This window comes from Artibeus jamaicensis, unplaced genomic scaffold (genome assembly GCF_021234435.1).
Source record: "Artibeus jamaicensis isolate MK-2021 breed Jamaican fruit bat unplaced genomic scaffold, CSHL_Jam_final scaffold_1031, whole genome shotgun sequence".
NCBI lineage: Eukaryota > Metazoa > Chordata > Mammalia > Chiroptera > Phyllostomidae > Artibeus > Artibeus jamaicensis.
The window spans coordinates 2705370-2724301 of NW_026522026.1; the positions used below are offsets into that span (position 1 = coordinate 2705370).

Here is an 18932-nt window from a genome sequence, read left to right on the forward strand (position 1 = left end):
CTCCTTGATTTTACAGAGAAGGCAGGAAGAGAGAGAGGGAAAGAAACATTGATTCGAGAGAAACATCAATCGGTTGCCTCTCTTAAACCCTGACAAGGGACCAAACCCCTGCAACCTAGGCATGTGCCTAGACCAGGAATCAAACCTGCAGACTTTTGTTTTACTGGACAATGCTCCAACCAACTGAGCCACACAGGCCAGAGCCCCACCTGAAACTTTTTACAAAGCGCCAGCCAATTCAAAGGTCTGCTTCCATTCAGCTTTCAATAAAGAAACAACTTTATTCCCTTGGTGTTATAGACTAAATGTTTCTGTCCTCCAAAATTTACATGTTAAGATCCTACCTCCCTTAATATGACGGTATTAAGAGGTGCGTCCTTTGGGAACTAATTAGCATTATGTCATGAGGGTAGAACCCTCATGAATGGGGTTAGTGCCCGTATAAAAATCATGAGCGCTCATGCCTACTCTTTGCTCTCCAGCACATGTGGGTACAGCAAGTTGGCAGTCTGCAACCTGAAAGAGCGTCCTCACCAAAGCACAACACCATGTTGGCACCCTTGAGATCTCAGACTTTCAGCCTCCGGAACTATAAGACATAAATTTCTGTTGTTTATAAATTGACTAAGACACTTGAAAAGTTAGAGGACTCACTGCTTTAAATTCTCTTCATCCACAGTCTTAGAGCAGTAGCTCTAAACTTAATAGCTCTATACTGAAATTAAGAGAAAAAGTACTGATGCCTGGGTCACATTCTCAGATATCCTGCTTCAATCATTCTAGGGAATAGCTTGGGCATAAGAATTCTTAAAAGCTTCCTCATGTAAGACCAAGGTTAAACCACTGCTTAAAAGACAAAAATTAATAGCTCTATCATGAAAGTACTTTATTACATAAAGATAAAAAATAACTCCTCTTAATTGGAAGGCATTTGGACATTTTAACTACTATTAGATTTGTTTATACTAAAAAATAATCCAGTGTTTTATGTCACATAAAAGGCACCAGAATTTTTCTCATGTATCTCTCTTAAGTTATTAAACAAATGTTATCAGAATACCTGTAATATACTCAGTACTATGGTAGGCACTGATGGATAGAACTGGATCCCTGTACTCTTGTACCCTGCCTCTACCTTTCAGGTGTCCTCACATCAACCACCACCATCATTGCTCTCTCCACTAGTGTTACACTGAATCAGAATACAGTTGTAATGACAAATATATACATATTGGGGACCAGTGTTCAGTTTTAACTACAGGTTTGTTGGATGTAATAATCCAGTTCCGCTTTTACTCGAGGATTATTTAAAGGGCTTAGTCAATCCTTGTTTTTAAAAAAATTACCTTCATTCTGTAAAGAATAGATATCCCAGAACACAAAGTGTGACCTCACTTAATCATATGCTTAATGGTGGGAGGGGAGGGAGTTCAGATTTTTGCCATATTTGTGAACTACAATATAAAATAAATTCTAGCAAGACTGGATAAAAACATACATATTAATATTATCTGATCTCCAGAGGAATATTCCTAAATATAAATAAGAGAAAATAATCACAAAGAAAAGAGACATGCTCATATAAAAGTTCTCTTAAAAATACCCTTAACAAAAAAGGATAAAGTCAGCAAAATTTTTAATCACACTGGACTAAAATTCTCATCAATACATATTCTCTCAAAAAATAAAGCCATATTTTCATTAGCAAAATGGCCAAAGGACATTTAAAAAGTTTTTTGTCCAATATAAAAACTGCAAGTAAGCCAGATATCCAACAATATAAATATACAGTAAGTTATTATATGCTCAAGATAAAATATTATAGAATCACAAGAATTATTTTCTAAAAAGAAATTAACACAGAAAAATCTCAAGACATACATATATTAAAAATTAGAACATCAAATTTTCAAGCCTAAAATAATTCAAACATGAGCATAGAGATTGGGATATAAATACTAAAATATGCATGTTTTCATTTTATGCCTCAAAATCTTTATAATAAGTATGTATTCATGTAATTAACAGAAAAAGTTTCAAATCAACATCCCTTGATCTAGAAATATACAGGAAATTTCTTAGAAATCCATAGAAAACACAGAAAAACAATGCATGTTTTATTTATAACAGCAAAAGAAAAACTAAAATGACTTATTTAAATTAATACTTCCAATAAATATGAAATACAGAAAATATAAATGTGAAGAAAATTATTAAGATATATAATGTATTTTTCAGACCATAAGACACACCTAGGTTTTAGAGGAAAATAGGGAAAAAGATTGAAGCAAAAAGGTGGTAAAATATTTAATACCATAAGTAACATAATATTTCACCAATGTAAATGTAAACAGAACTCAAAAGCAGCATTAACAACCATTATTCCTCCCAAATTTGACAGGGGGTGTGTCTTATAGTCAGAAAAATCAAGTAATATTTTTATATAATATGGTCCCAATGTTAAAAATATGCACATACCTGTATTTGCACAAAGAATGGACTGAAAGAAAAATACCAAAATACAGCATCATTCATTTTAACTTTCTTTGAACCACTCTGTAATTTTCCAAGTTTTCTATGAGAGTATATAATTAATAAAGTTTTGCATCCCATCCCTACCGAGCTGACAATACAGTGATTGCCATTAATAACAACCTAAGGTAGTTTATTTTAAATTGCTTCAAAATGCATTCACTTTTCTAAACACAAGTAGCTGAAAGTATTTTTGAAAATGTTCACTATATGTGTAGGGCTCCTTAAAATGTACTATGAAACTTAAGCATGTTAGATGCTGCAATACAAACATAGTACACTAGCAACAGTTAACACTGGCAATCATCTGTGGTAGGAGCATTTGCAATGAAACTGTGTGACACTGTATCTGTTGAGTACTCACTCCATCTACATGATAGGAAACGACTTTATAACTAAATAGATGTGAACTAGAAAGATGTGGCACTCTACTAGCCGTGAAAAACATTTCACTGCAAATCTGCCACAACTTACCCACTCTATTTTAGTATAATTCTCTCCACAATCTAGTAGTTTAAATACAGTGACTACATGGTTTATAGTCACAACAAAGTAACCGGTACTTGACTAGGTTTCCTATCTCTTTTCAAACAATGAACAACAGGCAAAACAGGAGTATAATAACATTTTTCAAAAGAAACAAAGATGTAACCCTACTACTTCCCCATCTTCCTGCCATGTCCAGAAGTGTTTGAGGAAAACACAGCAGAGAACTAGGGTCTTACTCAATTCAGGAGATGAAGATCAGAAACTGAAAAAGCTGAGAAAGATAAAATCTGTAGAGCAGAGAAAGAACTGGGGAGAACTGGGAAAAGAACTATTAAGAAACTGTAAGCTAAACAACTATAGGAGTTCCTACAAGGTAGGGACGTACTGAGATCCAACCAGCCAGAGAAGAGGGATTACACTGAACACCTACCGGGGTAATTTGGTAGAGAATCTAGAAAGGCCACATATGAGGGTCGGGCTACCTAACCGACTGCCACAGGCTACCAGAAAGATGCCACAGCATGGTTGAAAAGAATAAAGCTGATTCACACTGCTAGCCATGAACAAATAGACAAACAAATATAAAATCCAATACTCTTTAAAAAAAAGACAACACTCAGACATCCAACAATGTAATATTACAATGTCCACCATAAAAATTACCAGACTTGTAAAGCAAGAAAATGTGACATAAATAGAGATAAAACGGCTACATAGAAATAGATGCTGAAATGATGTGTGGAGTTAGCAGAGGACTTTCATCTCTTTTAAATATGCTCAAGGATTCAAAGAAGAATGTGAACATAATGAAGACAGAAGTGATATCTATAAAAATAAAGGATCAAATAGAATTTTCATAGTTCAGGGGAAAAAAAGTATTTGTTTCCAAAAAATTCACTGGATGGCACTGAAGACCAGTGAACCTGGGGCAAAACACAGTAATTATCCAAATTAAAGCAGGAAGGCAAGAGACTGAAAAGTGTACTCAGAAGCAACATTTACCTTTAGAAGAATATAACTTAGTATGTATGTAATTGGAATTCCAGGAAGAGGAAAAGCAGAAAAAAGTTTTGAGGAAATAATGCCAAAAATTCTTGAAATTAGAAATATAAAAACTTGCAAATCCAATGAGCTCAATGAACTTCAAATAGAATAATCCCACAGAAAACTATACCAAGGCATGTCACAATAAAACTACTGGAAAGCAGTAATAGAGAAAAATATCTTTAGAACAGCAAGAGGAAAACAGACACTATGTCCAAAGGAAGAAAAGTAAGAATGATTGCTGGCTTCTGAATGTAAACCAGCAGACAAAAGATTCTCTTATAGTGGTGAAAGAAAAGAAATCTTTCAATGTAGAATACTATGTACAGTTAAAATATACTTCAACACAAGGGGAAATAGACATTTGCAAACAAAATCTGAAAAAATTCAATGCATGCAGCCCTGTACTATTAAAAAAAAACATTAAGGGAAATTATTCAAGTGGAAATTATACAAGTAGGTACCTGATGAAACTGAATTCACACAAAGAACAGTGTGCCAAAAAATAATATAAAATGGGTGCCTTCTTTTTTCCCCTTTAAGAAAATATTTTTAAATAATAACAATCTATTTTGCCTATTTCCAACATACATAGAAATAAAGTATAGGACAATAATCCCACAAGAAACATAAGAAGAAAAATAAAAATACTGGTGTGAGGTTCCTAACATTATATGTGAATTATGTGAGGGCAGCTGTAAGTTAAAACACATATACTGCAAACTCCAAAACCACCACCCGCAAAAATAAAAAAGAGGTAATAAGGCAACAGAGATAATAGAACGGGATACTAAAAGTAATGAAATAAAAGGCACAAAGGAAAAAGAAGCAATAATGACTAGACAGAGGACAATTAGCAAGATGGTAGACTCAAACATAAAATATTAATAATTACACTAATTTAAAATAGACTAATGATTCAAAGTCAGAGCTTGACAATACAAATAAAAAGGCAAGTTAACTATATGCTGTCTGCAAAAAAACATACTTTAAATACGAAAACACTGGTAGAACTAAGTGAACTCAGCAAGCCTGTAGGACACAAGGTCAATATACAAATACCAATTGCACTCCTATATGTAAGCAACACACACTGGACAAATTAAAGGAATTATCATTTACCATAATTTAAAGAAGCATAAAACACCCAGAAGACGAATGGTATCAAAATATGCCATCCCATAATAAGTACCTTTGGCATAAAGACTATTTTGACTGAAGGTAATCGAGAAACAGCAGATGCAGAAGGAACTTTATGGCCCTCCCCTTTCTGCCTAAAATCAGGGCAGGAATTTCCCTTCATGAAGTGCTCCCTCCTGCTCTCCTGTACCAGGAAGAGAAAGATGCTTGATCACTGGAGATGACTCTTATCACTGGTGATGCTCCCTACTTAAGTCTGCCTAAGAAACCTTAATAAATAACCCTTATCTAGCATCAGTGTCCCATATACTGTATTTACCTTGCTATAATTTACCACCCGTAGAAGCCCCTATTCCTTTTTCTTTGTCTAGTCACTTTGTAATTAATCCTCCTTTTTTAAAATAGTAAATATAAGCTCCCAAACCTAACTACTTTGTTTGGGTTTTCACCTATTTTCTGTAAGGTTATCACATGCATGCATAATAAATTTTCTCTATTACTCTTTCTTTTATCAACTTAATTATCAGCCCCAACCACTGCACCTAACAAAATATCTGCAAGAACTGAATAGTGAAAACTACACAACAAAGCTGGGAGAAATTAAAGAAAATGTAAGTAAATGGTAATCATGTGGGCTAAGGTTTATGCCTGTTAAACAAAACAAATTTCTAAGACTATTGAGCCACTAGTTTGCAAACTCTGCTTTGAAAGTTCTAAATATTATCCTTGGAACAAACCAGATCATCAGAAAACTAAGTATTCAGACTACATAACTTTTTTAAACCTAAGTGCATTCTATCAGTATATCCTTAACTTACATTCTATAGAAACAATGTAAAGTTTTTGTTTAATTTTTGGAATGTTGAAGAAGTTATTTACCTAACAATGCAGTACTTCATCATAGGGGCCCAAAGAGAAATTTTTTCTGAGACCTAAAATGCACAAAATCTATCTGTTCTCCAAATCATCTAGCAAGACTGTAGTGTTTGTGGACAACACTAACCCCACAACTCAAGTTTCTAATCTGGCTCTGTCTGGACAGTATTCAATTCGATCTAAGTTTAGCAGTTATATATTGTATATGCATTTCTGTATATACTTTTGCCTCTGCTCTTAATTTACCAATACTGCCTTTTATGTTATTTCTTAGAATATTTCTTACTCTAATCTAAATTCTTTTCTGAGATGAAATATTTTTTACCTAAATATATAAGTAAATAGCCCTGGCTGGCATAGCTCAGTGGACTGAGCGCAGGCCTGCGAACCAAAAAGCTGCTGGTTCGATTCCCAGTCTAGAGCACATGCCTGGGTTGTGGGCCAGGTTCCCAGTAGGGGGCGTGTGAGACAACCACACATTGATGTTTCTCTCCCTCTTTCTCTCTCCTTTCCCCTCTCTAAAATTAAATAAATAAAATCTTTTAAAAATAATAAAAATATATAAGTAAATATTTTAAAAGAGAGCTATTGTATCCATATTAAAAAATTCACTATTTCATCAAGGGCATAATAAAGACCATAAAATTATTTCCTTCTTTTAGATATCATTTATTTACTTTGGGAGAAAGGGGAAGGGGGAGAAAGAGGGAGAGAAGCACTGACTGGCTGTCTCTCATGTGCACCTAACTGCAGTCCTGGCCCACAACCCAGGCATGTGCCTTCCCCAGGAATTGAACCAGTGACCTTTTGGTTTGTGGGACGACATCCAAAACACTGAGCCATACCAGTCAGGACACTATCATAAAGTTATTTTAATGTATATAGTGTCACATTACTTTTTTAAGAGCAGAAACCAGTGGAAGATAATGAACACAAAAGGAAAACTTGGGAGAAAACCCAAGTAAGAATTAGGACTTTGAATAAGTGAAGAGGGTAGCAAGTAGACAATGTGAACAGTAACAGAGTATTAGAATACAATGTAAAGCAAATGATTCAGATTAAATATGGTAAATATAAAGTTGGGTGGGTAGAAGGAAGTCACATAATGGGTCGGATGCAAAAGTGAGCTTAGATTTGATTCTTAAATGTGAAATAAAACTGTAAAACAGATTGTAAACCTTTTGAAATATATGAGAGATACATCATCTCAAACTTTTTTGTTTAGAAGTTTTTAAAGCAACTACCTAATGTAATCTAGTTAAAGAGTTTTACATCTAAAAGGAATCCTAGAGAAACTATATGGTACAAGTTAACTTTAAAAATCAAGAAAAAATTTAAAAATACCTTTTTCAAATAACATAAAGATTATGAGACTTAAAACTGCACCCTATTAATCACCTGGGTGATTTGAGTAACATGAATAACTAACTTTTAGTCCTCATTCTACATATAAATTTAACCAAAGCTAAGAGTTCAAAGAATTTCCCAAGTGAAAAAGACAGGAAGCTGATTCTTTCACTACACACTATCTGAAATTAAAATGAAAAACGAGCATTTACTGTGTTTGAGATATAATGTTAAGTTACTGAAGACACCAAGAAGAATAAAACTATTCACAGAAAATCATACAATAACACTAAAACTTCAAAATAACGAAAGAGGAATCCAATTAAATTGTATCTAGAAAATTTTAAAAATCAATGTCAACATAATTCAACATCCTCACTTACCTATCACTTAATAAAAGATATAGCCTTTCTAATTCATAAAGTATAAAATGATGATCCACCTGACAAGATTTATTAAATGACACATGTAGGGCATAATGTTAATATTTTGGTTATATAAATGAATAGTTTCTTAGAAGAAAAACCTTTCTATTTATTGTTATCTCTATTTACTTCATGAAGAATACCATAAACAATGGAAAGAGAAGCTAAAGAAAATATTTTGAGAAGATAAAATATTATACAAATGTGACAAAATATTAAAAAGAAAAATTTTCCAATTCGTGTGAACACTTAGAACACCAACACGTTTTTGGAAAATCCTAAATAGTATTTCCTTATGAAATACGAGAAGTTAGAAACTGTGTTTCTCAAACTTGCTTACAACATTTCAACACAAATATATGTCAGTCTTTGTTACAATGACAGAGCATAAATTACAAATGTAGAGCATGTGACAAGGACTGGGGAAGTGGCAACTGGATAAATTCAAGGTTAGAACCAGCTAAGAATAAACTCTAGTTAGACGAATGAGAAGGTCAACAAATAAGGTCTGTGTGAAAACAAGGCGTTAGGCTGATCATAATATCCAAACATCAAATACAGGATCAGAATCTGGACAATCTATAGCAGGAAAGAAAAGTCAAAATGAAGTTGGCAGCAAGTATCAAAAGTCAGAGAAAGAGACTAAATAATAAAAGGTCAGAGACTAAACAGAAGAAAACATCAACAAGCAGTTTAACAATGGCTCCACAACTTTCCTCAACAGTTACTTAGAACTTAAGAGTTGGGAAGGGTTAGCATTTGAAAAATGGAAAGAGATGTGCAGATGTGACTGACATTTCTCTTTTCCTATAAAACACATGATTTCAATGCCAATTTTGAATTTCAACAAAAATATAGTCCAAATAAAAACACATGCTTATATAAGTATAAATACAAGGTATAGAAACTAAATGATTCATTTTGCTACCAAGTAAAGGAATCTGAAACCAACAGTTTAGTCTTTGGATAACCAAGATATATATTAGTGATATCTTATATTTCATTTTCACAGACAATATAAAAGATAACTAATCTCAGAGAAAAAAACTCGACTGGATGCAGGCACCTGTGAGAAGATACTGGAAAGAAACAATATTCCAATTCCTACAACAAACTTTTTCCCACTTCTTAAACCTGCTGTTTTATAGTTGAAGGATAGAGACCCAAGGGGATGCCCAATGCTGTTTCTGAGGATCTATGAGGTCAAAACATTTTTTATAATCCTAACATGTTATTTGTCTGTTTCACTCTATTGGCATTTATACTGAATAAAAGTAATGGTGGGTAAAACTGCTGGCCCCTTAATACGAATCAAGGCCATGATTTGTTTTGTTTTTTTATTTTAAAAGAAAAATAAAGGGTGAAAGGGCTACTTCCATTATGAAGCAGTAGAAAATAATATTTAAAATTTTAACAATGAAAATGACTTTTTATTATTCTCTGTAACAAAATAATTTCCACTGCATACCTAATTACATAGTTGTCTCAACAAAAATGCTTGTGTAAATGTGAGCTAAACCAGTAGCTTTTCTTCATGGAATATCATTTTTACTTAAGATAGAGTACGGGTTATTCAGACTTATTTGGCAGACATTTTCTTGAAAATAAGTAAAGTGAGCCTGTCATTACAAAGAAAACAAAATCATCCATGACAATTATCACTTTTCATCCATGATAAAATTCAAGCTTTAAAGCAAAAGTTAAAAAATTGGCAAACATATCTGGCATTGTGAATATGTCATCTTCCCAGTTTTTGACCTTTCTAAAGAGATCATTGGTGATATTAGCAAATATAATTTAAAAAATATTGTAGCAGTATTGGGAAGTCAGTAAGTAAACCAGTATTTTCCAAATGACCACTGTACTTGTTAGGAAATTAAGCATGGTAAAAGATCCATTCAAAATGTGCAATGAACCAGTGCATTTTAACCTAACAAAGTTCAGAAAATTCACTGATAATGTTTCAGATCCCCCACTATTCCCTCTAAGAAACTATCATTTGAGTAGTTTTAGAAATAATATCAAAGAAAAACATCCAAATATCTAAAAGTTATTAAAATATTCTCCCCTATGTATCCTCATGTAAGTGGGAGACCAGATTTTCTTCTTAGACTTCCTCCAAAATAATGCACTGCAACAGACTGAGTATGGAAGTAGACATGTAAGTCTGTTCTCCTATTAAAACCACACTTCGGAGAGGGAGGGAAAAAAACCAAAACCAAACAAACAAAAAACCACACTTCAGATATACTTGAAAAAATGTAAAACAATGCCACTGTTCTCAAATTTATTTTGTGAAAAATTTAATTGGAAAACAGTTATTTTAATAAAAGTATGTTAACATGAAATGTTATTAAATACATTATGTCTTTTAAAATAGGTATGTAAAATTTTAAATTTTAATTATTATTAAAGATACAAACACATAACTCTCACAAACAAAAATTCTTTTGAGCCTTCAGTAATTTTTAAGAGTATTATAATCCTGATATCAAAAAATCTGATAAATGCTATTCTAACCATCTGTGAGGCTAAAATTTTCTTGCTCTATCAAATGGGAGATAATACTTACAAGCATAAAATAATACATAAGGGTCATAACTTAAAAATACCTAACAGTGTAGTGTTAACTATGTGTTTAAGTGCTGGGTTTAATGTTTACACAGATTATCTAATTTTCCCTTACAAACATTCTAGAAAATGGATATCTGTATCTTAACAGAATCATTTAGAGAATTAAAAAACAGTATTTGTGTAGCATTTGACACAGTCCCTCTATATAACTTAAATTTTTAATAAACGTTAATTAATGTGCTTAATTGGTATTGCCACCATAAAACTATCTGAGCATCCTATGTACAAGTTAGAAGGCAGCTAGTAGGAAGGCAGATTCCATATCCAAGACCAAATTATTAATGGTCAATGTTAATCTAACCACTTATTAAACCAAGTTACCTTACAGACATTTAACATTCATAGACACCTCCTAAAAGGCCTTTCTTTGTCTTAGCAAAGCTGGAAACTATATACTAAATCAAACCAGTGGTTAAGCAGGACTTTTATGCTCACCAACTTTGTAGTGATCAAGTCACTTCATATCAGAATAGGTTCTTTATTCGAGTGTCAGAACAAAGGCCCCTAACAATTTAGAACCAGGAAAGCGCCCATGTTGTTGCATGTATATGCAGAAGATACATGATATAGAACTTGCTGAATTCATTCTCTACAGCACGTATTAAACACTGAACTAAAATGATTTAATGTGGGACTAACGACATTTGGACAACCTAGCCTTTACTCTCATTTAACAGTAATAGATTAATTTACATATTTCTAGTTACACTACTGTTTTGATACCTGTTTGTGGCCTTTACACTCCACTAAAATACCAGGCTTCTTTACAGGGATTATTAGCTATCGTAAGTGTGTCTTCTACTACTCCCCCTGCCTCCCCTCAAAGTTATAGAGTGCAAAAGCAATGCTGCCACTACTACTCCCATTCAAGATAAACTCCCATCTCAAATAAGAGTACATAGTCACAATACGTAATATATAGGGAACACAAATGCATGTATGTAGCATTTATGTAACCATGTATGTGAGGTTATGTATGCAAACATATATACATACACAAAATATACTGATTTAAATGTTAATAGAAAAACCTTTAAGGACAAAAAGATAAACTTGGGATCCAAGAAACCTTCTAGATAGCCCAACATTCATAATGATACATAACAATTACAAAATAAGCATAAAAATGTAACTAAAAATGTTCAGATAAGAAAAATATCTGCTTACTGATAAATTCAGAGTGCTGAAAAGATGGGTTTCAAACTTTTCAGATAAACAAATGAAGTAAAATACTAGTATTTAAATACATATCTGTAGGCATTCTAAATTCAAGAATGTTTCATTATCAATGGTAGACATTTTATCTTATTACCGTTGTGAAGAAAAATTAGCTAGACTAATGTCATTGAATTTCAAGGCTTAGCACATTGAATGTGCTCAATAAGTACTGGCATAAAATTGTTAAGATTCAATCTACCTAACATGTCTAATCTTTCCAAAACCTTTTAATAAGTTAAAAATATTACTTATATCAATTCAAATAATTTACATGTTAGCTAAACTTTTCTGTCTCTAGATCAACATACACATTCATGTCCTAAGAGGTGCTCCAACTCTCCCTAATGAAAAACGTCACCATGGTTATACTAAATATAAGACTTTAACTTTAGAAATGTATGTGTATCACATAAGCCAATACATTTTATAGAATATAAAAAAATATACCAAGTACCTGTCAAAAGAGTCTACTTCATGGAGATTTTATATCATTACTAAAAGTAACTTTATATTATTACTAAAATAATAGCAAGTAGATTTCCTGTTTGAACTAGAGTGCACTATTTACCATTAGCCAATAATATTGATAATCAAAACAAAACAACTTCCCCATAACTCCTTCAATCTGCCACTGTAGTAATAAAAAAAAAAACACTAAACCTCTGGTGTAGGATATGCTCTGTAACCAAACCAAAAAGGGTTCAACCAAGCCCTACACCCACGATAATCTAAATAACAATCATAAAGATTTGAGACTTTAATCTTACATATTACAACCTGTAAAATCAAATACAGATGAAGTTAGATACCCTGCCTTTGTTTGACAAATGAACAAGACTGGACATGAGAGCTGTCACACTTAACTGTAAATATTTTTATTTTCATAAAAGTGCTCCTTTTTAAGCAAAAGTGTATCAAATGTTATACCCTGAACAAGGCATTCTGAATATAATTGAAATGAAAATATTTGTGAAAATTTCTCATTTCTAAAACAATTCTTATAGAAAAAGTACTAATTCATATAAATAAAACTGGAAAATGTTTCTAAAATGACTTCTCATGTTATATACATACTTATTACAAAAAAAAAAAACCCTTAAAGTTTATATACACAGCATTTTGGTCAGGCAAATTTGGTGTATATAAAAAAACTTTGGAGGATTTTCTCTTCTTATTGACCTTTCCAAATACTAAGCTCCAATATCACATATGACTTAAAGGAAAAGTGTGAAAATTCTAAAATAGTTATGTCTTAGCAATACAAGAAGAGAGACATATAAACAGGCTCCCAGCCCTTTTCTACCATTTGTATTTGGCTAGTTCCCTCAGTACTAGTTAAGGTGAGCAAAAGGAACAGAAACACTTTGACTACTTTAGAGGATAAAATTGACTGGATTATTTGGATAATTTAAGTAACCAAGTTTTTCGGTTTTATCCATTACCTTGGGATATCTGAGAAGCAATGATACAATCTGAAATCAACCTCTTCCAGTTTTTTTTATTACTAGTTAGAAACATAATATTTTACTTAGAATTTTGAGGATCATTAAAATTTCAAGTTAAATAACAACTGTTATATAATAAAACAATCACCATGAACCATAGCATTATATAAATTAACCTACACAATATTCACTGATGATTTTGATTTAAGAGAGCCTTTTAAATGGACAAGGTGGGGACTGACTGTGGGAGAGGGAAAGGGGAAGGGGAGAGCAAGGGGAGGGGGAATTGGGACAGCTGTAATAGAGGAACAACAAAAATGTATGATTCAAAGCAAGAAGCCAGTTACACTGGAAGACAGAAGAAAACAGAAGGGATCCAATGGCTAACGTAAATAAGCAAAAATCTACATAAAATTCCAGATGCTTAACAAAGTCACAAAGATGAGTATTAAGGTAACACACTTAAAATAGCCTCAGTGAAAATAGTAAAATTGCCACTGTAGTATAAAGAGGGGCTTCATTATTCATTATTGGACATTTGCACAAGGAGTTAATAATCCTTTAAACAAATAAAAGTAGTAATTTTTGGAAAACTGGTTGTGTAACTGAATCTCTTCACTTGCAATGAGAAACTTTAGAAAATGGTACACTTAGCTTCAGAGAGTTTGCAAGTTTATCCTCTTTGAAGTTTTATTTTTAGACTTAGGTTGTTATAAATACTTTTAACTTTGGGAATAAAAGTATATTTTATTACTACTTGGAAAATTCTTACATCTGGTCTGCCAGTTATGGAAAAATATTGTTACATCAATAATATTAAACAAAGAAAGAACTACTCACTTACTATGGTTTAATGCAACAGGTCCACAGGAACCAAATTAAGAGGGATTTAAAATTAAGACAAATAATTAAAATTACAGAGGTTATTTTAATAACTAGTAACAATGAACTAATTAGGTTTGGTAAAATCTTAACACAACATTAAAAATTTTAGTGGAAATCATATAAGGCCTATTTCTAAGACACCATTAGAAAAATCTGTACTTAAGGCGCAAAACTATGTTCAAGTAGGTTTTCCCAGAAAATAAGACTTTTAAAATCTGTTATCTACTGCAATTTTAAATGGGCAAAAAAAAAAAAAAAAAGAGTCAAAGAGACCTACTGAAACCTATTAAATACACTTCTTTAAATTCCAAAGCAAATATTTTTAAAAACAAATTATAATGTAGCACTGGAACCTTATAATCAAATTAGACTTGTTTAAACTCAAGCACTAAAGTCAAGTGACCACTCTATTTACAGTTCCTAGATGAAAGTGTATATACCACTATTTCTAAGTAAATAATTCACTATATCATTTCTAAGGAAACTCACTAATAGCATCAAAAAAATGAAATAATGGAAATTAACCAGAGGATTCAACTCAGACAACAAGCTGTTAGGAGAGAAGGAAAGAGTGTGTTGGCAGGTGTCTGAAAGAAGGTAGACAGTACAATGGAATCAATTTTCATTCTGCAGAACCACCATGAGACTTGCTGCAATGTCAACTCCAAGCACACACTGTGGGACTCCAGAAAATGCTCATTGATCATGCAGCACTTTATAATGCGCATAGGCTTTTTTCTCCTGCTAACCCCACCTAGCTTCCTTCTGCAGCTTATTCTCTCAAGCCCTCTCTCCCTAATCAAATCTCTTCCTGAACATAGGGAAATATTTAATAAATTATCTTAACAGTCTGAGTATTAGGAATAGCACTCACCATCACGAAATCTCTTTATGTGAATTAGCCAGTCTTATCTTAATGAGGAGGGGGAACCCTATAACTTACAGATAAGAAAATTTTAAATACCTAAACCTATAAATAGAAATGTTTGACAACACACTACATCCAAGGCAAAAATCAATTATAGTTTCACTTTGACATGTATCTCCTTGAACTGATTTATATATTCAAATCGGTTCTTACAAAATTGATACAACCAGGAAAAAAACCTCAAAATTTACAATTCTCATGACTCAAAAAGCAGGTTTTTATTGTGAGCTCTAAAGCACTGGTGTCTTAAAATTTAGGACCCTTTAATTTTTATTGAATAATTTATTTTATAATAATCAAAGTCACATGAAAAATCCAGAACCAGAATGTACCAGCTGAATTAAGCAATTACATTGATATACATATATACTTAATTTTAATCCTCAAAAGTAAAATAACCAGTTGTTTTTAATAGTTAACTGCCAGCAGAGCTTTAGGTTTAGATATGTAAATGATTTCTAAGACATATGATACTAAACCTACTCAAAGCTGCTTTTCAAACCCCACCTTCTAATGAGTTAATCTAAAGGTCACCACCAGCACAGGCTTTTTATTAAGTCCGAGGCCTGTTCTATTTAAAATTTATTATCAAACATATATCTTACAATTTATAAAATATGAAGTTTAACCAAAATAACTCTAGACTTGGTTAGTAATCACATGAATCAGACTGGAACATTCTCTCACACAGAATAAGGTCTGACCGTATCTTGCTTTTATGCTCTGCCTCCCTTTGCTCTCTCCTCTAATCTATTCATCTGTAAAATAATTCCGTCACATAAGGTTTCTTTGTTTAGATTTCAACTTTCATTTCATTTACAAATCTAGCCCTACCTCAAGAATGTCTTCTAGAACATATGCTTCCATTTCAGCCGCTGTCTCCACCATGTTTTATCAAACTGCCATGTTTCTTACTGCACTATGATTAGATCATTGCCAGCAGGAACACTCCTCTGTGTCAGCAAGGGAACAGGAAATGGAATGTTCTATTACATGCCTAAAGCGGCTTAGCTGTTCACTAGCCAGGCACCTACCAAAAGAGCAGGGGGTGACTCACTCTGTATTTTTTAAAGATACAGAAGCTCTATTCCAAAGCAAACTTCTGCCAAGTAATTTCAATAGGCAAAATAGATAAAGTCTCTTATTTTACCCTTTCAAAACTTAAAATCCTAAAATTTCAAAAACCACACACGTATATATTTATTTAAAGCTATTTAACATGCCTGGCTTCCTGGCTGAACAAAAGAGGCTGAAGTGGGTCACATAGAATTTATCCTTAGTAAAACCTTGCAGTGAGATTAATGGCTGTATTAAACACGCAAAGGAGGCAAGGTAATACAAAATTAGCAATTCACTACAGCAAATAAATGAATTATTAATATACCTATTACAGGTGTTGGCTTGAGAGTGTCAAAAATAGTTAACTTAATGCAGGTTTTTTTTAAGTTGTAATTGGTTTTCTATAAACAAATGTTTGAAAATATCTGAGAATGAGATGAACATTCCACTGATTTATAATTACTGAAGCAAGGCATCCCAGTTATACTCACACAGGCATATTCTAGAGAGAAATGCCTTTAATTTCATTTACCTCCAAAGAAATGCACTCCCCTTATCATAAACATTACAAGAGACAAATATATATATTAGATAACTGAAATTCAGAAACACCATATCTGGATCAATAAACAGCAAATATAATGAGTGGCACAGCCAATTTATGTCCTATTCATTATTATAACTGCTCCTCAGTTTATTAAGTTTGTTACTTTGTAAACTTATTCCCTAATGTAATCTGGAATATTAAAAAATTAAGTGGGGAAGGTACAATGTCTTATGCTCTCTCTGTGGCATTAATAAAATAACCCTGCATTTCCAGGACTGACACACAATTTGAAATGATCTTTTAATGTGCAGATTAACCAATCTAATTATAATTGTAAAGAGTACTTCCAGTCTAAAATTTCCTAATAAAAGAAGGAAAAAAAAGAATTTTTAGGAAAAAGCCCAGAAAAATAAAGGAGGGAGTTATTATTATTAATACATATGGCCAAATCTATGCTGAAAAAGTGCTATGCAAAGGCATTGCTAGTAATGTCTCCCCAAAGTGATGCCATGGAAAAAGATTTTGTAGTTCTCTTGGGCCTCAGTTTACTAATCTGTAAAATGAGATTACATTTATTCAACATGAAATATCTACTGTTTATCAGAAACTGTCCTGGGTACAGTCAACAGGACAGGTAAAATTTCTCCTGATAAGTTTATATGAAGATCAAATGTAATCAAGTATCTACTACTCAGTTTCCAATATTTAGAAGGTACCCTTATTGTCAGACAATATGTTTCTTTTTTCACAAACATATTATTTAACCCTCACAAATAACCCTAAATGATAATTTAAAAGAACATTAATAATTATACTGCTTGCTATATGCCATATGCTATTTCAAGTGCTTTGTATATATTAACTCATTTAATTCTCACTATAATCCCAAAAGAACATAAGGTACTATTACTATTTCCATTCTACATGTGTGGAAACAGGCACACACAGCTTAAACAACTCATCAAACTTACTCCTAATGTAATTAAGTTGAGGTGCTAACATCTGAATACAAGCAGTTGGCTCCATCTTCTGATCCATCTACTACATTCCCTCCAGGTGGTGTCATCCTGATTTTCCAAATGAGGAGATCAAGTCTCAGACAGTACACAGAGTTATGTAGCAGAACTAGGACTCAAACCAAAAACAATTTGACCAAAGCCTGTGTGAAATCACGGGAAAACAAATGGTATTAAAAATAATGTTTTCCCTCACACCATATATTGGGTTGGCCAAAAAGCCTGTTATGTTTCTTGGGTAAAATAAGACACATTTTTCATTTTCACCAATAACTTTATTGATTTGGATATTTTGAGTATGTCCACTATTTCCCACTTTTCGTTTCTAGTGGGTAGAGGCCAGGGTGCTGCTAAACATCTTCCAATGCATAAGATAGCCCCACAGCAAAGAATTATTTGACCAAAATGTCAATAGTACAAAGAAACTTCGCCAACCACTTTTTTTTTTACTTATTTAATTGTTGTTTAAGTACAGTTTTCTTTCTTTTACTCCCATCCCAGCCCCGCCAACCACTTTTGACACATTCAGTCAGTCACAACACCTTCTCCATACACTGCACAAATCTTTTTTGTTTTTTGCGATTCAGTTGTGTTTCTACCTTTCTTGAAATAATAAAGCATAATTCAATGAAAATGTTGCATATCTATTTTCATCTTCAGTATTAAAATGACTGCACAAAAACTCACCAATTTTGATAAGTTTTTTTAAAAATGTATGCTGATATGACAACTGTCACAATACAACAAAATTGTTTTGAATGAAGTTAAAGACAACTAAGCACTATAACAACTATCATATAGAAAAAAAAAAATCTGACTTTTTGGCCAACCCAATAAAATGCTTATGTATGGATAAGTCTGGCATTTGGGGGGTTCTCAAACAAAATAATTCCACTGATAAGACCGAGCTTAAAAAGACCTAGCAAACTGGTTTTTACTATTTCAGGAGTTCCAAGTTAATTCTTTTTATGCTTCAAATAAACTGCTTCATTCTTAGACTAAGAGAAGCCATCAATAAAGTTTCTTTCTCCAACCTTCCTCTAACACAAGCAAGCAAAGACAAGTTTGAGTTCGAAGGCTTCTCATGTTGGATACTCATTTCCCATAAATCAAAGTCCTTCCAACTTCACATGATAAGAAATTTGGCCTCCTAAGGCTCAATTCAATCAAGCCACTCTCTCTCTCCTTCCTTTCTGTTAAAAAGAATATGAGGGCACTTCTCTTATGGTTTCTGACTTTTACTGTTAAGCTTTTTACCAATAAATATGTAATTATGGCTTTTCTACAGAATTATGGGTGTTTTTATATCATCTATCATCTCACTCCCTTACAGAGCAGAAGCTTCAA

The 18932-nt window shown here is 32.7% G+C and overlaps 1 protein-coding gene across 8 annotated transcripts in view; it reads right to left on the minus strand.

The window, feature by feature from the left end:
• Positions 1-18932, minus strand: part of ANKRD17 (ankyrin repeat domain 17) — a 150694-nt gene that overhangs the window by 105593 nt on the left and 26169 nt on the right. Inside the window, exon 1 of one of the 8 annotated variants that reach the window (XM_053655688.1) lies at positions 15798-16086. The exons of the other annotated variants lie outside the window; for them this stretch is intronic. Coding sequence (XP_053511663.1) covers positions 15798-15851 — 54 coding nt within the window. The 5' untranslated portion in view covers positions 15852-16086. Of the gene's footprint in view, positions 1-15797; positions 16087-18932 lie in introns of those variants that run through there. 8 annotated transcript variants of the gene reach the window in all.